This window comes from Orussus abietinus, unplaced genomic scaffold, assembly GCF_000612105.2.
Source record: "Orussus abietinus isolate OABI.00-Male unplaced genomic scaffold, Oabi_2.0 scaffold656, whole genome shotgun sequence".
NCBI classification, from domain to species: Eukaryota; Metazoa; Arthropoda; class Insecta; order Hymenoptera; family Orussidae; genus Orussus; species Orussus abietinus.
Window position 1 is genome coordinate 1 of NW_019394820.1, and position 17,465 is coordinate 17,465.

The 17,465-nt window shown below is 36.5% G+C and overlaps 1 protein-coding gene across 3 annotated transcripts; it reads left to right on the top strand.

Annotated features, from left to right (window-relative positions):
• The first annotated feature begins 2,781 nt into the window (after window positions 1-2,781).
• On the top strand, window positions 2,782-12,261 carry LOC105702799 (acyl-CoA synthetase family member 3, mitochondrial). Of its 3 annotated transcripts, none has more exons than XM_012430648.2 (9): window positions 2,782-3,069; window positions 3,203-3,416; window positions 3,537-3,771; window positions 4,871-5,188; window positions 5,434-5,791; window positions 9,272-9,417; window positions 9,521-9,757; window positions 10,518-10,696; window positions 11,887-12,261. In XM_012430648.2, exons 2-9 carry the CDS (start codon window positions 3,291-3,293, stop codon window positions 12,079-12,081), a joined length of 1,794 nt encoding a protein of 597 aa, XP_012286071.1. In that variant the 5' UTR covers window positions 2,782-3,069; window positions 3,203-3,290; the 3' UTR covers window positions 12,082-12,261. The 3 variants fall into 3 exon arrangements, with proteins under 3 accessions (XP_012286071.1, XP_012286070.1, XP_012286073.1); XM_012430647.2 differs by having other exon boundaries at window positions 3,236-3,416; XM_012430650.2 differs by lacking the exon at window positions 2,782-3,069 and having other exon boundaries at window positions 3,278-3,416; window positions 3,526-3,771.
• The last annotated feature ends 5,204 nt before the right edge of the window (window positions 12,262-17,465 follow it).

Below are 17,465 nucleotides of genomic sequence, written 5' to 3' on the forward strand. Positions count from 1 at the left end.
TATTTTAAGGTAACTGAAATTATAACATTAATATAACATGTTACCTTACTGAGTGGGAAATAATAACTAACATCTAACTTCCAGGTTACTTTTATGCTACATAACATGTTAGTTTCGAGAACGTAACATTTACCCAACAGTTATATAACAGTGTTCACTGGGTAGACGCGACGATACGAAATCTAGACCCGACCTAAGAAAGAAGGAAAACCCTCAGCGATATTACCGGTCACTTCTTCCCCAATGACGACACCCGAAATAAAAGAGCAGTGTTTGACTTCATGGGAACTATCTCGAAAATATTGTTCGGAACTCTCGACGCTAGTGGCGCGACATGCTATGACGAACAGATTGATAGGATTTACGAAGACGATAAACAAGTAGCAACACTGGTCAAAGAACAAACCAACACAATCCAAGGCTTTGTGACCAACCTAAACATCACTACCGACGACATAAATGCGGAGTTCGGAAAAATATAAGGAAAAATAGAAACGATGCAACAATATGTAATGGACCACGTGAGAGGGTTGTACACCGCGAAAATACAAGTAAAAATGTATGCTCACGTTATCGAACTCTCGAGTCTAGTTAATTCGTACGAATCAGAGCTTACGATATTAACTAATGCCATCATGCTCGCATTTAAGGGATTAATTCACCCCAATATCCTCTCACCAACTAACCTTCCTGAAGTTCTTTTGGTTTTTTTTTTGGACCCGGTAAAATAGTAAATCCCCGACCTAGCAGAGGGGCTCATATTTAGCATTTTCACCCAATTCGAATTACAAAATCGATCCCCAGCCTCAAAGTTTTGCCATTGTTCTTCATTACTTTTTCTTTTACTCAAATATTTGTTCACTAGTGATGTATACTTTGACCACTACGAGAACGTAAGGTTACAGTACCGCTATCATTGTCGTGTACTTTATTCGGTATTTTACTTGGATTTTACGTAAAATACTTCCTATACGTATGTGTAATACTTCCTTACGTAAAATAACCTTGAATTCAGCAGCACAACGCTGCCATGGGTTTATTTCATGTCAGTAGAGTTGGGTAATTCCCCATTTTTCGAGGTTTTTAACTTACATCACGTAATCAAAGTAGTTTACCGTAAAAAATCGTAGAAAACCAGTAAATTACATTTCCAATGCCGAGAATGCCGTAGATGGACGATATGCAGCATCGGCTAGGTTATAAACGTCTTTTAGCACATATATAAACACGTAAATATTTTAAGGAACAATGAATTAATTTGGCGCTTGTATGCAAAATTGTTTAGAATTTTACGTTTTCAATATGGCGGATTCCACAGATGCACGATATATGTATTCGCAAGGTTAACGTCAGGATTGGGTAATTTTACGATTTTCGAGGTTTTTGACGTATATTACGTAAATCAAGTAGTTTACCGTAGAAAACGTAGCAAAACCAGGAGAAAACGTATCAAATATGGCGGCCAAGACAGACGTAGGACATGCGGTATCCGCTAGGTTATAAACATCCATCTTGTCCATTTGTTTCATTCCATAATTTACTTTTTGGTCTTCCACCTTTATACATTTTGATACAAATATTGATTACGAATCTTACGACTTCAAGTAGCCGCTATCAGCCGTTATAAACAAACGTCAAGTGCACATATATGCATACATTTCAAATTTCCAAGGGTGATTTCGAATGTGCGCGGATTTGTGGATGCGTAAAGCGCAATCCGCTTAATAGCCCTCAATGGCTCTCAATAGTTCTCAATAACCTCTCTTACAGGTAAATAAGTGGACTCTCATTGGTTATTGACGATATTGCGCATGCGCTTTGCACATTTAGGTTGGGGTAATATACTTTATGCCTGCGTAAAAAACTAGGGACGTATTAATAAAGTTCTAAATTCAGTAAGTCACGTCAGAAACGAAGAGAAATTCCCGGTAACTTATCGGTAATTTCTCCAAAGCCTTTTTTATCGAGAAATTATGAGAATTTGCATTTTTCAATAGTGCGAACGAGAGGTTTCGATTAGCTATAGAGAAACACCGTAGAGGGGAATTTCCGTTGTACGTTCTCCGTAGCCAATCAAAACCTTCCATTCGCTTCGTCGCAGAATGAAATATTAGTTCATTTGAAACAAATCGCATGGAATTTTCCGTAAAGTTGTAGATACGTGAATATTTTTAGCTGGAGGTAAATACGACCCTATAATCAATATTTTCTAATAGTAATTACTGCTCTATAGCTTGAACTTTGAAGTTGATTGAAAAAAAAAAAGTTATTTAAACGAAGAAACCTAAAGTATAAATAACAAAATTAACGTTCTCTTAAATTCTCAATGTTCCCGGTAACTTACGGTATGTTTCACTGTTACCTTTTCCAATTTAATGTTACCGAGAATTTTCGAACTCTACGTATTATACGTTGTAATATACGTGTAGAAAACCATGTATATTACTTGACGTATTATACTTACCCAACCCTGGTTAACGTCTTTCAGCATACGTGTATATATGTAAAAATTGTTAAGGGATGATTAATTTGGCGCTTGTGTGTAAAATTCTTTCGATTTAATCCTGTTTAATATCAAATTTCCCTCTGGAATTATCATTTTATATTTAAAAGTAGAAGGGCGTAATATACTTTGCGCTCACGTGGAAAACTAAAAACGTATTATACGTTATAATATGCACGTAGAAAACCACGTATATTACACAAGTAAAACTCATTTTTGTGGACAGTGGCGCAACCAAGCGTCGCGGATCTAAACTATTTTGGATAACACGCATTTTAACCAAGCATTGTCGTTCTAAGAGACTTCGGAATTTACCGGTATAGTACAGTGAAAAAAGTACTCGTTATTTAAATCAGTAAAGTTAATTCAGAGTAAAGAAGCCCATCCGTTTACTTGTCCGACTCATTTAAATTCGATAATTGTCCCTTTAGCTTAAAACAAAGAGATGACAATGCGTAAATTTGTTTTGCTGAAACGCTAACTGGCGTTTCTTGCTTCTACGTATTTATTACATACTTTTTCAAGAATGAAATAATTCAGAACCTGAAAAGTGACGTTGATCTAAGGTTTGTATACAGTTCCTTTTTTCTTAAAATTTGTAATCCTATATTGAGTAAAAGTGCAGGTCGGTGACTCTTTCACCGAGCAATGCTTTATTCTAGAATTTGAAAGTTTACATTAAATTATCGTGTATTGCAGAATATTTGATTATTATTCCACCACGTTTCACAGGAAATAGGAGCGATTCGCCAAAGCCTGCAGCAAGATTATTTTCTAGACTTTCGCAATGAGTTCTTTTCTGGGTTATAAATTCTGTTCGTTTACTAATTCATCCATTCGATCCTGCTTTCCACTTGTAACCAAGCGGCTGCAACAAACCCATGCAGCTTTAAATGTCATAGAAAACAAGCAGGTAAATGTATATTTTGTTTTATTTGATATACAAAAATGATACTTGAAAATTAAAATATTGGTAATGTCGATGAAACATAATGAAGAAACTTTGTTGATAATAACTGAAGTCTTAATACAGATGTCTGGAGTGGTGCCTGTCTTCAAGCGAGCCGTGAAATTTGGTGATAAAACAGCTTTGCGAGACATACATGGAGATTACACATATCGGGGTTTATTTTTGAGTTCTCGGCAATTTGCAAATCAACTTTCACAAATGCTTGATGGCGTATTGCAGAAAAGAATTGCATTTATGTTACCAAATGATGCTAGCTATGTCATCACACAGTGGGCATGCTGGATGAGTGGTCAAATAGGTAAAAAGAAATACATGTAATTTATTTGAATACGAGTGTTAAAAATGATATAAAAATAGCTAACTCTTAAAACTATCTCAAAACTTTAAAAAATGTATTCAAAAATTGAATAATACTATATGAAATAATAAAGTGTAGTCCTGATTCAAAACTTCAAATTGAAGTTTTGAAGAAGAATAGAAGGCTATCGGAATAATTTCAACGACTTATTGTCTATTGATAAGAATAAAAGTAAAACGGGTTAAAGGACCCAATTTCAAAAACCTTGCCCTCTATATATATTCGCAGGGTCACCCTGCTGAGTGATCTCCACAAGGTTTCCGTCATCGCTCATTGCTTGTTTTTTGTTTCTTGCTGTTGAATATACATATAAAGATTCATGTATTGCTACAGTTAACCAGTGACAGAACATCTCATGTTACCTCGATATGAACTGTTGACCTAGGCTAACCTAAATTAACTTAAATTAAATCATTCGAAACATTACAGATACGATATATAAAGTTAAACATACGTTAATATTCTGAACTGTTCTAGAGCGACTTAGTTCAAATTAATTTGGATTAGGTTAGGTTCACAGATAGAATCTGACCATCTGTTAACTACAATACTATATCAAATTCTAATTCAAGTAAACATACTAAATATCGAATTATATTCTAATGGATGTATCAAACTCATGATTTTTAAGAAAGTGTCAATACGTTTGCCAAAATGATATCTTATTTTAAATAAGTATTCAGCAAGATAATGCATGAAGTGATCGCAGATACCATAACAAGGAATATTTTTTTGCACGACTTTCCATAATTTTTGTACATTTTGCCTATGAACTCCACTTTCAGAATCCACAAAATTAAGTGCATGGTTTACTGTTGTATGTTCTGAGTCTTTAAATGTCTACTCAACGAAAGTACATTCAAATCATAAAAATTATTTTGTTAATAACTTTTTAACAAACATCGAGCAGTGGCTAAAACTTTGTGGAGGTCTCTCAGTAGGGTGATTTTGGCAACATATCAAAATCAAGGTCGTCGGAAGTGGGTCCCCTAAATCCCAATTTCACCGATATAAAATAATGAAATTCCTTTACTTTCAGCTGTACCATTAAGTGCTTTAAGTCCAACACCAGTTCTTGATTATTATATTAAGGACTCTGATGCAACGGTGATAGTCACTACATCAGAACTTGTACCACTGTTGGAGCCTCTCGCCAATAACACAAAGAAGCACCTTGTAGTATTTGATGATACACTCAGAATCTTGGCAATGAAACCTAGCGATAAAATGGCAAATAATAAGCAAATCAGTCAAAGTGATTCAGAGGATTCACTCGAAGCTGGCATGAAAGACGATTTTTATAATTTAAGCGATGCCATGTTTGTGTATACGTCAGGTACTACTGGCAAGCCAAAAGGTATGTCCACTTTCTTACGCAGAACTACTGAGTGACTAATTAATATCAATTACACTTTTATACTCATATTGTATATTATCATATTATGATACATGAGATATATTGCAACAGCTTTATGTTACATAACTGGCATCATCCGACCATGCGTCAACATGATGCATGAATTTTTAGTTTAGATGCTATTTCTAGGTGTAATTATGAAAGAAATATTGATTAAAAAGTAATGATAATATTAATTGGTAAAGGTGCAGTACTAACTCATAAAAATCTGCAGTCACAAGTTAATGCACTGGTGAGTGCATGGAAGTGGTCGGAGAAGGATATCGTATTGCATACATTGCCTTTGAATCACATTCACGGAATAGTAAATGTGCTACTATGTTCACTTTATGCTGGAGCACGTTGTGTCATGCTACCAAAATTCGAAACCTCTAGTGTCTGGAGCCAACTTCTTGGCATCAATTTGGCAAATACAGAAAGAGTAAATATGTACATGGCAGTGCCTACTATCTACGTGAAGCTAATACAAGAGTTCGATCAACTTTTCAGTAAAAATTCTAAAATGACTGAGTATATTCATAATGTGTGCACTACTAAAATAAGGTTGGTACTTTTTCTCACCTCTTAGTGTAAGCTGTTAATTTATCAACATACTAGTCTTATTTAATCATCATGCGCTTACAAGGAAACATTCCCAAGTGTCCGCCCCCGATCTTATTGATTTTCATATATGTTGAAGAACACAAAAATCTAAGAGACACGTGTTTTTTTATATCTGCAATGATCCACATTTAAGGGGTGAAACAACCCCCCAAAGTTTGGCGAAAATTCAGTTTTTATAATAATTTTCGTAGAAGCAGTGGAGGGATTTCGACGAAACTTTGCATAAACGTATTCCGTATAAGGACGGTGTAAACACAATATTATCCAGCAATGTTACACCCCCCCGAGGGGGTGAACTACCCTTCAGGCGACATTTTTTTGTAATATCTAATAAACAAACACTCCTACTTACGTTCCACTTACGCGATGTGCTTGCTCACAAAAAATGAAGAATGCGTGTTTTTTGCTTTTTACCAATAAACATTTACATATCGGTTGTAAACAATGAATTTAGGTGGTATACGGGTATATTCCGAGTAGCTTTATTGGGTTATATCGTGACCCCAATTCATTGTATATAAATCTTGTGAACGTGCTAATTCCTCAAAATGTCGTTGGTTTTCATATTATGCAATTATTTACGAATATCGCTAACTCTATTATCGTAAAAACAGTAAAAATCCAATTTTACCGTTTCACCAAGGAGATTGTATTACTAGATGGAAACGGGTGATGACTGCGTCATCGGATCTGTTGCGAAACTATTTTAGTCCATTAAACTTTTTTTTAAATTTATTAATAAATNACGACGGCTCAAGTCCGAAAGATATAACGAGTCGAGTACTTCATCGACTCGAGTTACTCAAACATTGGCAACTCGAGTTTGGACTCGAGTCAATATTAACAATGTGCGTAAATGTTCTCACTACATGCGCGTGATATTGCATTATTCCCAAAGTGAATTGGAATAATTTCAGGTGATACTGTGGAATATGAAAACGGTATATATAAGGTTGCGAAACTATTTTAGTCCATTAAACTTTTTTTTAAATTTATTAATAAATAATTGCATGCTATGAAAACCAACGACATTTTGAGGATTTAGCACGTTCACAAGATTTATGTACAATGAATTGGTCACGATATAACCCAATATAGCTAGTCAAAATATACCCGTATACCACCTACATTCATTGTTTACAACCGATGTGTGAATGTTTATTGACAAAAAGCAAAAAACACGTATTTCTTAATTTTTTGTGAGCAATCATATGGCGTAAGTGGAACTTAAGTAGGAGTGCTTGTTTAATAGATATTAGAAAAAAATGTCGCCTGAAGGGTAGTTCATCCCCTTGGGGGGTTGTAGCATTGCTGGACAATATTGTGTTTTCACCATCTTTATACAGAATACGTTTATACCCAGTTTCGTCGAAATCCCTCCATTGCTTCTACGAAAATTGTTATAAAAATCGAATTTTCGCCAAACTTTGGGGGGTTGTTTCACCCCTTAAATGTGGACCATTGCAGATATAAAAAAACACGTATCTCTTAGATTTTTGTGTTCTTCGACATATATGAAAATCAATAACATCGGGGGCGGACACTTGGGAATGTTTCCTTGTTAGTAAAAATCAAATTGGTTCAGATTCCCAATACAAGTGAGTTGACCATATACAATTGATAATGTCAGAAGTGAGAAAGTCACATGAAATTCCTAGTGGGTATTTTAAGTATTGAATGATATTTGCCAACAGAGACTGACAGTCGAAATAACTAGATATTCACGGAATGAGTCAGATGGTCAGTTTTTGACAGATTACACATAAGGAAATAAGATATCACTATCTGAAAATCGATCTTTTAATTAAATCGATTTTTTAATTAAAGTTGTTAAATTTCACAAATTTTTTTAGAGATCTAAATAACCCTCATTGATCTTGAAAAAATTCCTAGATCTCTAAGATTTATATACGCATAATTTTATACAAAAACATCCGACAATTAAAATGCGCGTAAAAGATTAAAAACCGAAAAACTTCATTTCTTCTCCCGCTCCACAGGAGGAGGGGAGCGGGTGTATCAACGTTGGTTCACGTTATCTTATGACCCCATAATCCAATTTAAGGTGAAGTGAAAGCCCCTTCAAATCAGTCGATTCGAATATAACACTTTTTTTTAAGGGTATTAGACCAAACTGTCCGAAACTTTGACACATAACTCGTGATCATCTAAGAATTGTCCTGACACATTCAAAATTCGGATTTTTGGAAAAAAATGTTTAACTTAGCCCAGACCAGAACCAAAATGGCGTCGAGCTCTCATATTTCGATTAATATACAATTATCGAAGGCTCTGATATGAGAAACGAAAGGATCAGGACAATTTTACGACAATTTAGAACACTCTAGTAATCGATAACCTCGCATTTGAACGGGATAAAGGCAAAAAAAAAAGTGTAGTATACGCTTCTATGCTAAAACGATGGTAATACGAGGTCTCGGAGTGTAAATTTAATTGACTTGGAAATCACAGATGGCGCAGGGGGTCCCTCTGCAGTCAATTAGGGCCCTAGAAAGCACGAATCCAGAGGATTTCTGGAGTTTTACTTCGATTTTTTGATATTTATTGTTGGGTAAATGTTACGTTTTCGAAACTAACATGTTATGTAGCTTAAAAGTAACATGGACGTTAGATGTTAGTTATTATTTCCCACTCGCAATCAGTAACGTAACATGTTATGTAGCATGTTATATTAATGTTATAATTTCAATTACCTTAAAATAATGTTAATTTTTCATACATTTAATAAAAAAAATCACGTAATTTTATCCAAAATTATATAATTTTTTATTTTTAATTATTTTTTGGTACTTGACAATAGGTAGATATTAAATGACAGATCAGACTTTCAATGAAATTATGTAATGATAAACTATCTGATTTTACTTAAAGACAATTAGGATTTCATTCGACTAGCAAACAATGACTGATAATGTATATGCGCGTATGAATTAAAGTCACATTTTTTCATACGAGTAGTAAACAAAATATGACATAAGTTAATCTTATGACAATGACGATGACGATGATGTAATAAAATAAATGACAGCACCCATGTAGTTCCGTTTTGTTACAAATATGTGCTGCATATACACAGTCAGGACAGTAACATAATGTGAGATGAGAGTAACAAAGTTACGCTACATTTATATACATATGATAGTAACAAATGTTATGCAACCTGTTAGCTCCATGTTACATAACTGTTAAGGTACTACATTGTAACAAATGTCTTGTAACTAGTTAGCTCTATGTTACGTAACCGTTTGGTTATTACATTGTAACAAACGTTATGTTACTTGTTAGTTTTAAGTTACGTAATTGTTAGGTTTGGTGTTCAGTGGGATCTTATCATTCTAAATACGATGCACAAGAGGCTGCTACAATGTTGACGATTAAAACAATAATCTTTCTTGTTAGATTAATGGTTAGTGGATCAGCGCCACTTCCTAAACCGATATTTGATAGATGGGAGCAAATAACTGGGCATAGATTACTAGAGAGATACGGGATGACCGAAACTGGTATGGTACTCTCAAATCCTTTAGATGGTGAACGAATTCCAGGTATCAGTACATTGTGATAGCATTATTATTTTATAAACAAGTGTCTTTTAGCGTACAAGTTTTCCATATAAGGTAATCACTTTTCTAAGGCCACTTTTTGTAGGAACGGTTGGTACACCATTGCCTGGAGTAAGTACAAGAGTGATGAAACCAGGGGTTTCTGAAGATGATACTGAAATTCTTGTCCAAAACATAGCAGAGAAGAAGGATGTATTTTCTAAAACTAAGGGTCCCATTAGCGGAGACTTGCAAGTTAAAGGAGACTCCGTTTTTCGACAATACTGGAATAAATCAGAAGCCACTGCAGCTGTCTTTACCAGTGATGGCTGGTTTAAAACAGGTAATGTTTCTTGAAAAATGATTAAAATAATTCATTAAGGTGAAGTGAAACCCCCTTCAAATCAGTTGATTCGAATACAACACTTTTTTTAAGGTTATTAGACCAAACTGTCCGAAACTTCGACACATTACTCGTGATCATCTAAGAATTGTCCTGACACATTCAAAATTTAGATTTTTTAACTCAGCCCAGACCAGAACCAAAATGACGTCGAGCTCTCATATTTCGATCAATATGCTAATTATCGAATGATGAATGTGATATGAGAATCGAAATGGTCAGGCAAATTTTACAACAATTTAGAACACTCTGGTAAACGATAAACTCGCATTTGAACGGGATAAAGGCAAAAAAAGTGTTGTATGCGCTTCTATGCTAAAACGATGGAAATACGAGGTTTTGGAGTGAAAATTTAATTGATCTGAAAATCGCAGATGGTGCAGGGTGTCCCTCTGCAGTCAATTAGGGCCCCAGAAAGCATGAATCCAGAGGATTTCTGGAGTTTTACTTCGATTTCTTGATATTTATTGTACGAAAACGACAGGTGGAATATGCCATTTGGTACAATATCCAATATAATTCAACACAGTTGTCAATATAAAAACGAACGTCGGCAACGTAGGCATTTAGAAAAATCTTCTTTGTCGACGTCGATCAAGTTCCTCGACGTGTTTCACTTCACCTTAACAATGTGCGTACCTGTTCACAGTACATGCGCGTGATATTGCATTATTCCCAAAGTGAATTGGAATAATTTCAGGTGATACTGTGGAATATGAAAACGGTATATATAAGATGCTAGGTCGAAGCTCTGTGGACATTATTAAAACCGGAGGATACAAAGTCAGTGCATTGGAAGTGGAAACCGTATTACTTGGGCATCCTGATATAATTGATTGTGCAGTTGTTGGGCTTCCAGATATTACATGGGGTCAAAAGGTATATGCATAGTCTGATAATGAAGTGTGTTTTTCATGTTAATTTCCGTATTCTAATTTTTCCAGTACTGTCATTAATGGCTTTATTACATGCCGTTTATTTTGAAAGTGACCTAAGTTCATTTATGTTCAAATTGAGATATTTTAGAGTTTGTGTTTCAATAAAATTAAAAATATCCGTACACGATACCAATGTGTCACCCTGCTTAAGTGTATCTAAGAGAGTTAAATTTACAATTCCTATTAAAATAATAGGAATTATTAAGTGAATAATATGTGTTTTCTTCCCACAAATGGAATTAAGCCACTTTCAAAGTTAACAACTAGATTTGTTATAAAATTTGAAAGAGTCCAAGTCGAATCGACAACTTAAAATGCTTCAAATTGAAAGACCAATACTCCATTTATTTTATATTTCTTGACAACACGTTAAAAACACAATTTATGCAATTCAGGAAATCTTCTAACTATATAAATTACATAACAATTTGTTGCTCATCAACATTTTGTGTATGTGGGAGGAATTTGAAGAAGTCATGATGCTCCGGTGGTATATATTGTAATAAATCCATCATGTCCTTGAATTTCGCTGTTGTAATTCGTTTTATATTTTTATAAAGTGGTGTCAATACAATATTTTCGAACTTTCTTGGTCTACCCAGACGTGGTAATAAATCCAGAATTTTAAACTCTGCATTTTCATCCATTGATATCTTATAGAAAATTTTATATGGTTAATTTCTCAAAAAACTGAATTAAACGGTCTTGTTTTTTTTCGCTGCAAAAATTAAACGTACAGATTATTCAACTAAAGCAACTGTCCAAAATTGAGGTTAACTTTTTAAATACTAATTAATTAAAATTACCTTCATCAATGCCTTCGGACATTTGAAAATCCGCACTTTCGGACATTATCAATAATGGATTGGACTTAGGCCATTTTCAAAGTAATATTTTTAATTATTGAGAAAACTACGAAAATGTATGTGTACAAAATTATCGTATACTCTGAATATACTTATCCGAAAAATGTTGTTTATGACAGCTACTTTCAAGTTGTACACGTTACTACAGTCAACAAAAAATAATTGACAAATCGACTTAGGTCACTTTCAAAATAAACGGCTTATGTGCTCTATTTTGAAGTAAATTTCTAATAATAATTTTTATTCTATTTTCCCATTGATTTAGATAGCAGCCATTGTTGTTGCAAGGGAAGGATCTGAGGTAATATTATCACAGTTACGGAAATATGCGAAGAAATCGCTACAGGCTTATGCTGTTCCCACTGTTCTGAAAGTGGTTGATAAAATACCTAAAAATAGTATGGGAAAGGTGAATAAGCCAGATCTCTTGACTGCCATATTCCCAGATTCTAAATTTTAAGTTTCTCCTTTCATTTATTTTTCTTCCCAGTCAGGAATGAAAAATATACTTATTGTAAGACATAAGTCGAGTCTATGATCTCTTAAATTATTTGTATTTTAAGAGAAACATGTTTCATTTTATGAACAGATTCGTGAAATGTGCAGAAATACAATAATACATTTAAGTATGAGAACTTAAGTTCATGGCTGTGTTCTTTATTGTAATTACAACTTGTTATACATAAAACAAATTAGTTAATTATTATTTTGAAGTTTTCGTATTAGTGAGATAAAACTGTCTTATTGACAATATGACTAACTATATAAAAATGCTTTTTATTCCTATACGTATAAAGATGTTCCTTATCACCATTTAATAGTTTTCATATCCTGCTCTGAATATTTGATAAAAAGTGCAAATGTAAACCTATATTTATACATGATAACGATGAAGTCGCTTTTCAATTTCGAATACTTCACATTTGTAACATAAGTAGCGATGTGACGAGTCGAATACTTCGTCAAATCGAGTTACTCAAACATTGGCAACTCGAGTTTGGACTCGAGTCAATAACTCGGTGCCGCATACATTCGACGCGGCTAATGGAGTCTATTGCGAATAAAACGACTCGATTAACAACGGCTCGAGTCCAAATGATATAACGAGTCGAGTACTTCATCGACTCGAGTTACTCAAACATTGACAACTCGAGTTTGGACTCGAGTCAATAAACTCGGTGCCGCATACATTCGACGCGGCTAATGGAGTCTATTGCGAATAAAACGACTCGATTAACGACGGCTCGAGTCCAAAAGATATAACGAGTCGAGTACTTCATCGACTCGAGTTACTCAAACGTTGGCAACTCGAGTTTGGACTCGAGTCAATAACTCGGTGGCGCATACATTCGACGCGGCTAATGGAGTCTATGGCGAATAAAACGACTCTAATTACTCAAACATTGGCAACTCGAATTTGGATTCGAGTCAATAACTCGGTTCCGCATACATTCGACGCGGCTAATGGAGTCTATGGCGAATAAAACGATTCGATTAACGACGGCTCAAGTCCGAAAGATATAACGAGTCGAGTACTTCATCGACTCGAGTTACTCAAACATTGGCAACTCGAGTTTGGACTCGAGTCAATAACTCGATGCCGCATACATTCGACGCGGCTAATGGAGTCTATGGCGAATAAAACGACTCTAGTTACTCAAACATTGGCAACTCGAGTTTGGACTCGAGTCAATAATTCGGTGCCGCATACATTCGACGCGGCTAATGGAGTCTATTGCGAATAAAACGACTCGATTAACAACGGCCCGAGTCCAAATGATATAACGAGTCGAGTACTTCATCGACTCGAGTTACTCGAACATTGCCAACTCGAGTCGACAACTCGATGCTGCATACATTCAGTGCAACGAGTCGAGTCAAAAGCGAGTTGAAGAGTGAGACAATTCGAATAACGATTACTCGAATAAGCAAATAAGGCGCGATTGGTATCTGGGTTCGAGTAACTCGGTCTCATTCTTACCCTCGTAATTTGCATTCGTTTGTACTAATAACTCGAGTTACAATAAAAACGACTCGAGTTGACTCGAATACACGCTTCACTCGAGTTTAATGAGCTAAAATTCTCGACTCGTCACATTACTAAACATAGGTTTAATCTATGCTGAAATCAGAAGTAAATAACTGAGTACATCTACATCTTACACCGGTTTTATAACTATCCGTATCATAACTATGGGTGGTAAAGGTGTTTTGTACACGCTATTTTACCCCGGTATTGTAAAACCTGTTTAGCAACGTCAAGTTTTTTTAATTACCGAGTGGAGTGTTACTAAACCGGCTTTAGGAGAATTTGTAAACCACATAAATTAGATTTTTTCGAAAATAGAAAAATCCAAATAAATCATGTATGTCCGCATTTATCGACAAAATTAATTTATTCTAAGCGGGGAACAGTTTTCCTTTGAAAACCCGTTCTTGGTCGAGAAAAGAATACACAGTAGCGTCGCACATTTATTTATTTATTACTAGGCGCGAGACGCTACCGCGTCTCCTGATAGCATAGACCATGGATACCTAAAACTGCGCAAAGGACCTCCCACCCAAATCTTCAGTAAACGGAATGGTTTTGAAGTCCACCGCATATGGCGCTTATTTTCTTGCTGCTTCCTTCCAGGATTGCCTTGCTGACAACCGTGCTAACTGCTCTGCATGAAGCGAAATGGGCTACGACGCAGGTTTGGCTTCAGACGATGCAGGCTGCTTGCTGGATAACAGACTAGTTATGTTGCTCTCAAAATAATTTAAAAAATAATGGTTAAAAATGAGGACGCTTATTTGATCCGTGGATTACTTATTTATTTATTTTAATGTCATTTCATTAACAATTCTTTGCATACACAGAGTCGAACAGTGTTTACAAAATGAAGGACCAATGGGATGATCCGATCAGAGGTTCTGATTGGCTCATGGTCTCAGCCTGTACGAAACCGAAGAAGGAAAATAACGCGCGTTCAATCGCCGAAAATCCAGAGGGCAGTGTTAGGTCGGGTATCGTTTGCTCAGGAGCAGCGATAACGGTTGCCTGAGGACATCGATCGGACCGGGCCTCGTGGGTCGTTTAGGGACTCGCTTCCAGATGTCGTCCTCGTCGAGTAAAGTAATAAAGATACTTTATTTCAGGTGCCTCGTGGTTAACAGGAATGACTCGTAGACTCGTCGACTTAGGGGCTATTCGCCCAGAGTTACAGGTGCCTTGCACACAGGTTACAGAATTGAGATAGTTCAAACTTCGCTGGTCAGAGAGTGAGCTTTTCGGCGCGGGCCTTTTTATACTAAACCTGAGTGTTCCTAAATGTAGAAAAAAGATGCTCATTGGTGGGTTTTTAAGATCGAGGAGGGTAATGTCTCGTGTGATTGGTTTGGGAACAGGCTGAAAGGGAAACAGGTGGAAAGTCATCTTTTCCAGACACTCCAAACGATTGCTTTTCCCAGGGGCTGTTATCTGGTTTGGAGTGCGGAAGTACGCAGGGAAACAAGGGGAGATAAAGAACGAGGGAGAGCGTGTCTCTAGGAGCGTTTGGAGCACGAGACGCGCTGCTTCGAGTTTCTTTCCTAATATTACTTAAAATAAAATGTTAGGTAGGGACCTAACAGCAGCCAGTACCGCTGCCTGCCGTGACGTCATTTTCAAGCACAGCGCCCTCCACGGCGCTAATCAAGCACTCCCGTAGGAAAGCAAGCACCGTTTGAAGTGGGTTTAACCCTTAGGCCATATATATCTACACCTCGCGTTAGACCTCCCGCCCCCAAATTTTCACTGAGCAGAATGGCTTCAACTGTGTAGGTGAGTTGTCGGCTGACGTGGTCCCGATGAATTCCGAAGTCTCCTAGAAACCCATTGGTATAGGCCGTAGAATACTTGGCGGAAACTACCCCAACTTTGAAAAATTTGAGTTATTCCACCGTACACCCGTTACCACCACTGTCGCCTATTGTATCTGTCTCTCTCGCACTCCCAGGATCAGTGCGTCAACTCCCGTGGCCACACCTCCTGTACCTGCCATTTTCTTGCCCTTGGGTCAGGGTGGTAGTGCACTCTCCTTTCCTCCACAAAGAAAACCAGAGGCCACGCCCTATTGTCTATCGCACTCATACTAAAGGCTCGCGCAGTTTATGCCGAAGCGGATCGCAGCGCATCGCATTGCATAAATTCGCACGGGACCAATTTCATGGATTTTATATGGACTATTGCATATTACAGGCGGAGCGCATCGACGAATCGCCCTCTAAGCGGATTTTTTGCGCGTGACCCGTTGCGACGTCCTCCGCCCCATCAAAGTGTGCGACGGATTTGCACAATGGGTGCATTCAGAGGAGACAACTGTTGAGTGGTCGGTTATCGCTCATCTGCTGAATGGGTATGTTCACTCAACATGTTTACTGATCAGGACGCCATTTTATGTATCACAAATTTTCTACGCTACCTACGCTCAACATGTTGGGTATATCAAATTCAAATTCAAATCGTGTAGATTCAAGTTAAAGAAACAAGGACGGCAAATGAAATCAATTATTACAGTGAAATGTATGAAGTAAACGGTCTTCGGTACGATGTAGTAGAGAGTGCAGAAGTGCATAAAATGTTACAAAATGGTACGTTATTTCGAAATGTATACTTAACCTTAATTTAATGTATTCTATCTTCCTAATATAGACCAAAAAACTAATAATAAATGAATAATTAAGTTAGTATGAACATGTGTGTTTTTTTTCAGACGTTACATACTGTTACGAATATTTTTCTAAAAATATATCATCTATAGAAGTTGTTGGTGTATGTAACGAAAAGGTGCAAAATCCTTCAGGTAATGAAGTAGCTGAAATAATACACGACGTACATGTACTGTAAGCACTGACTGCTAATATAATGAATATAATTATATTAATAGTCAGTGCTATAAGGAGGTTAGGTCCACAAAAAATAATTTTTGTGGACAGTGGTGCCACCAAACGCCGTGGAACGAAACTATTTTGGATACCACGCATTTTAAACAAGCAATGGGCTTCTAGAAGACGTCGGAATTCATCGGTATCAGTGCTAATGTAGGCTGGGAAAGAAGACTCCGAATATCAAATGAAATTGTTATGCTTGGATGGTTGAGATTACGGCGCGGCACTAGAGTTCCAAATCCAGTAAGTTACGTCAGAAACGAAGAGAAATTCCCGGTAATTTATCGGTAATTTCTCCAAAGCCTTTTTTATCGAGAAATTATGAGAATTAGAATTTTTCAACAGAGCGAACGAGAGGTTTCGATTAGCTATAGAGAAACATCGTAGAGGGGAATTTCCGTTGTACGTTCTCCGTAGCCAATCAAAACCTCCCATTCGCTTCGTCGCAGAATGAAATATCAATTCGTTTGAAACAAACCACATGGAATTTTCCGTGAAGTTGTACATACGTGAATATTTTTAGCTGGAGGTAAATACGACCCTATAATCAATATTTTCTAATAGTAATTATTACTCTTTAGCTTGAACTTTGAAGTTGATTGAGAAAAGAAAAGTTATTTAAACGAAGAAACCTAAAGTATAAATAACAAAATTAACGTTCTCTTAAATTCTCAATGTTCTCGGTAACTTACGGTATGTTTCACAGTTACCTTCTCCAATTTAATGTTACCGAGAATTTTCGAACTCTAGCGCGCGACGCCCCTGGTGGTCGATGGCCGGACTTCGTCCCGGGCCCGCCACACTTTAATACACCCGTGCTGTCACCTAGCGTCCCGTTTGGTTACTATTTATTGGGTATCAAGCGTCAACACGGGGACTGGGCTTCTATGGAGACTTCTGTATTCTTTGCTTCTAGCAATCCATGGTTTATAG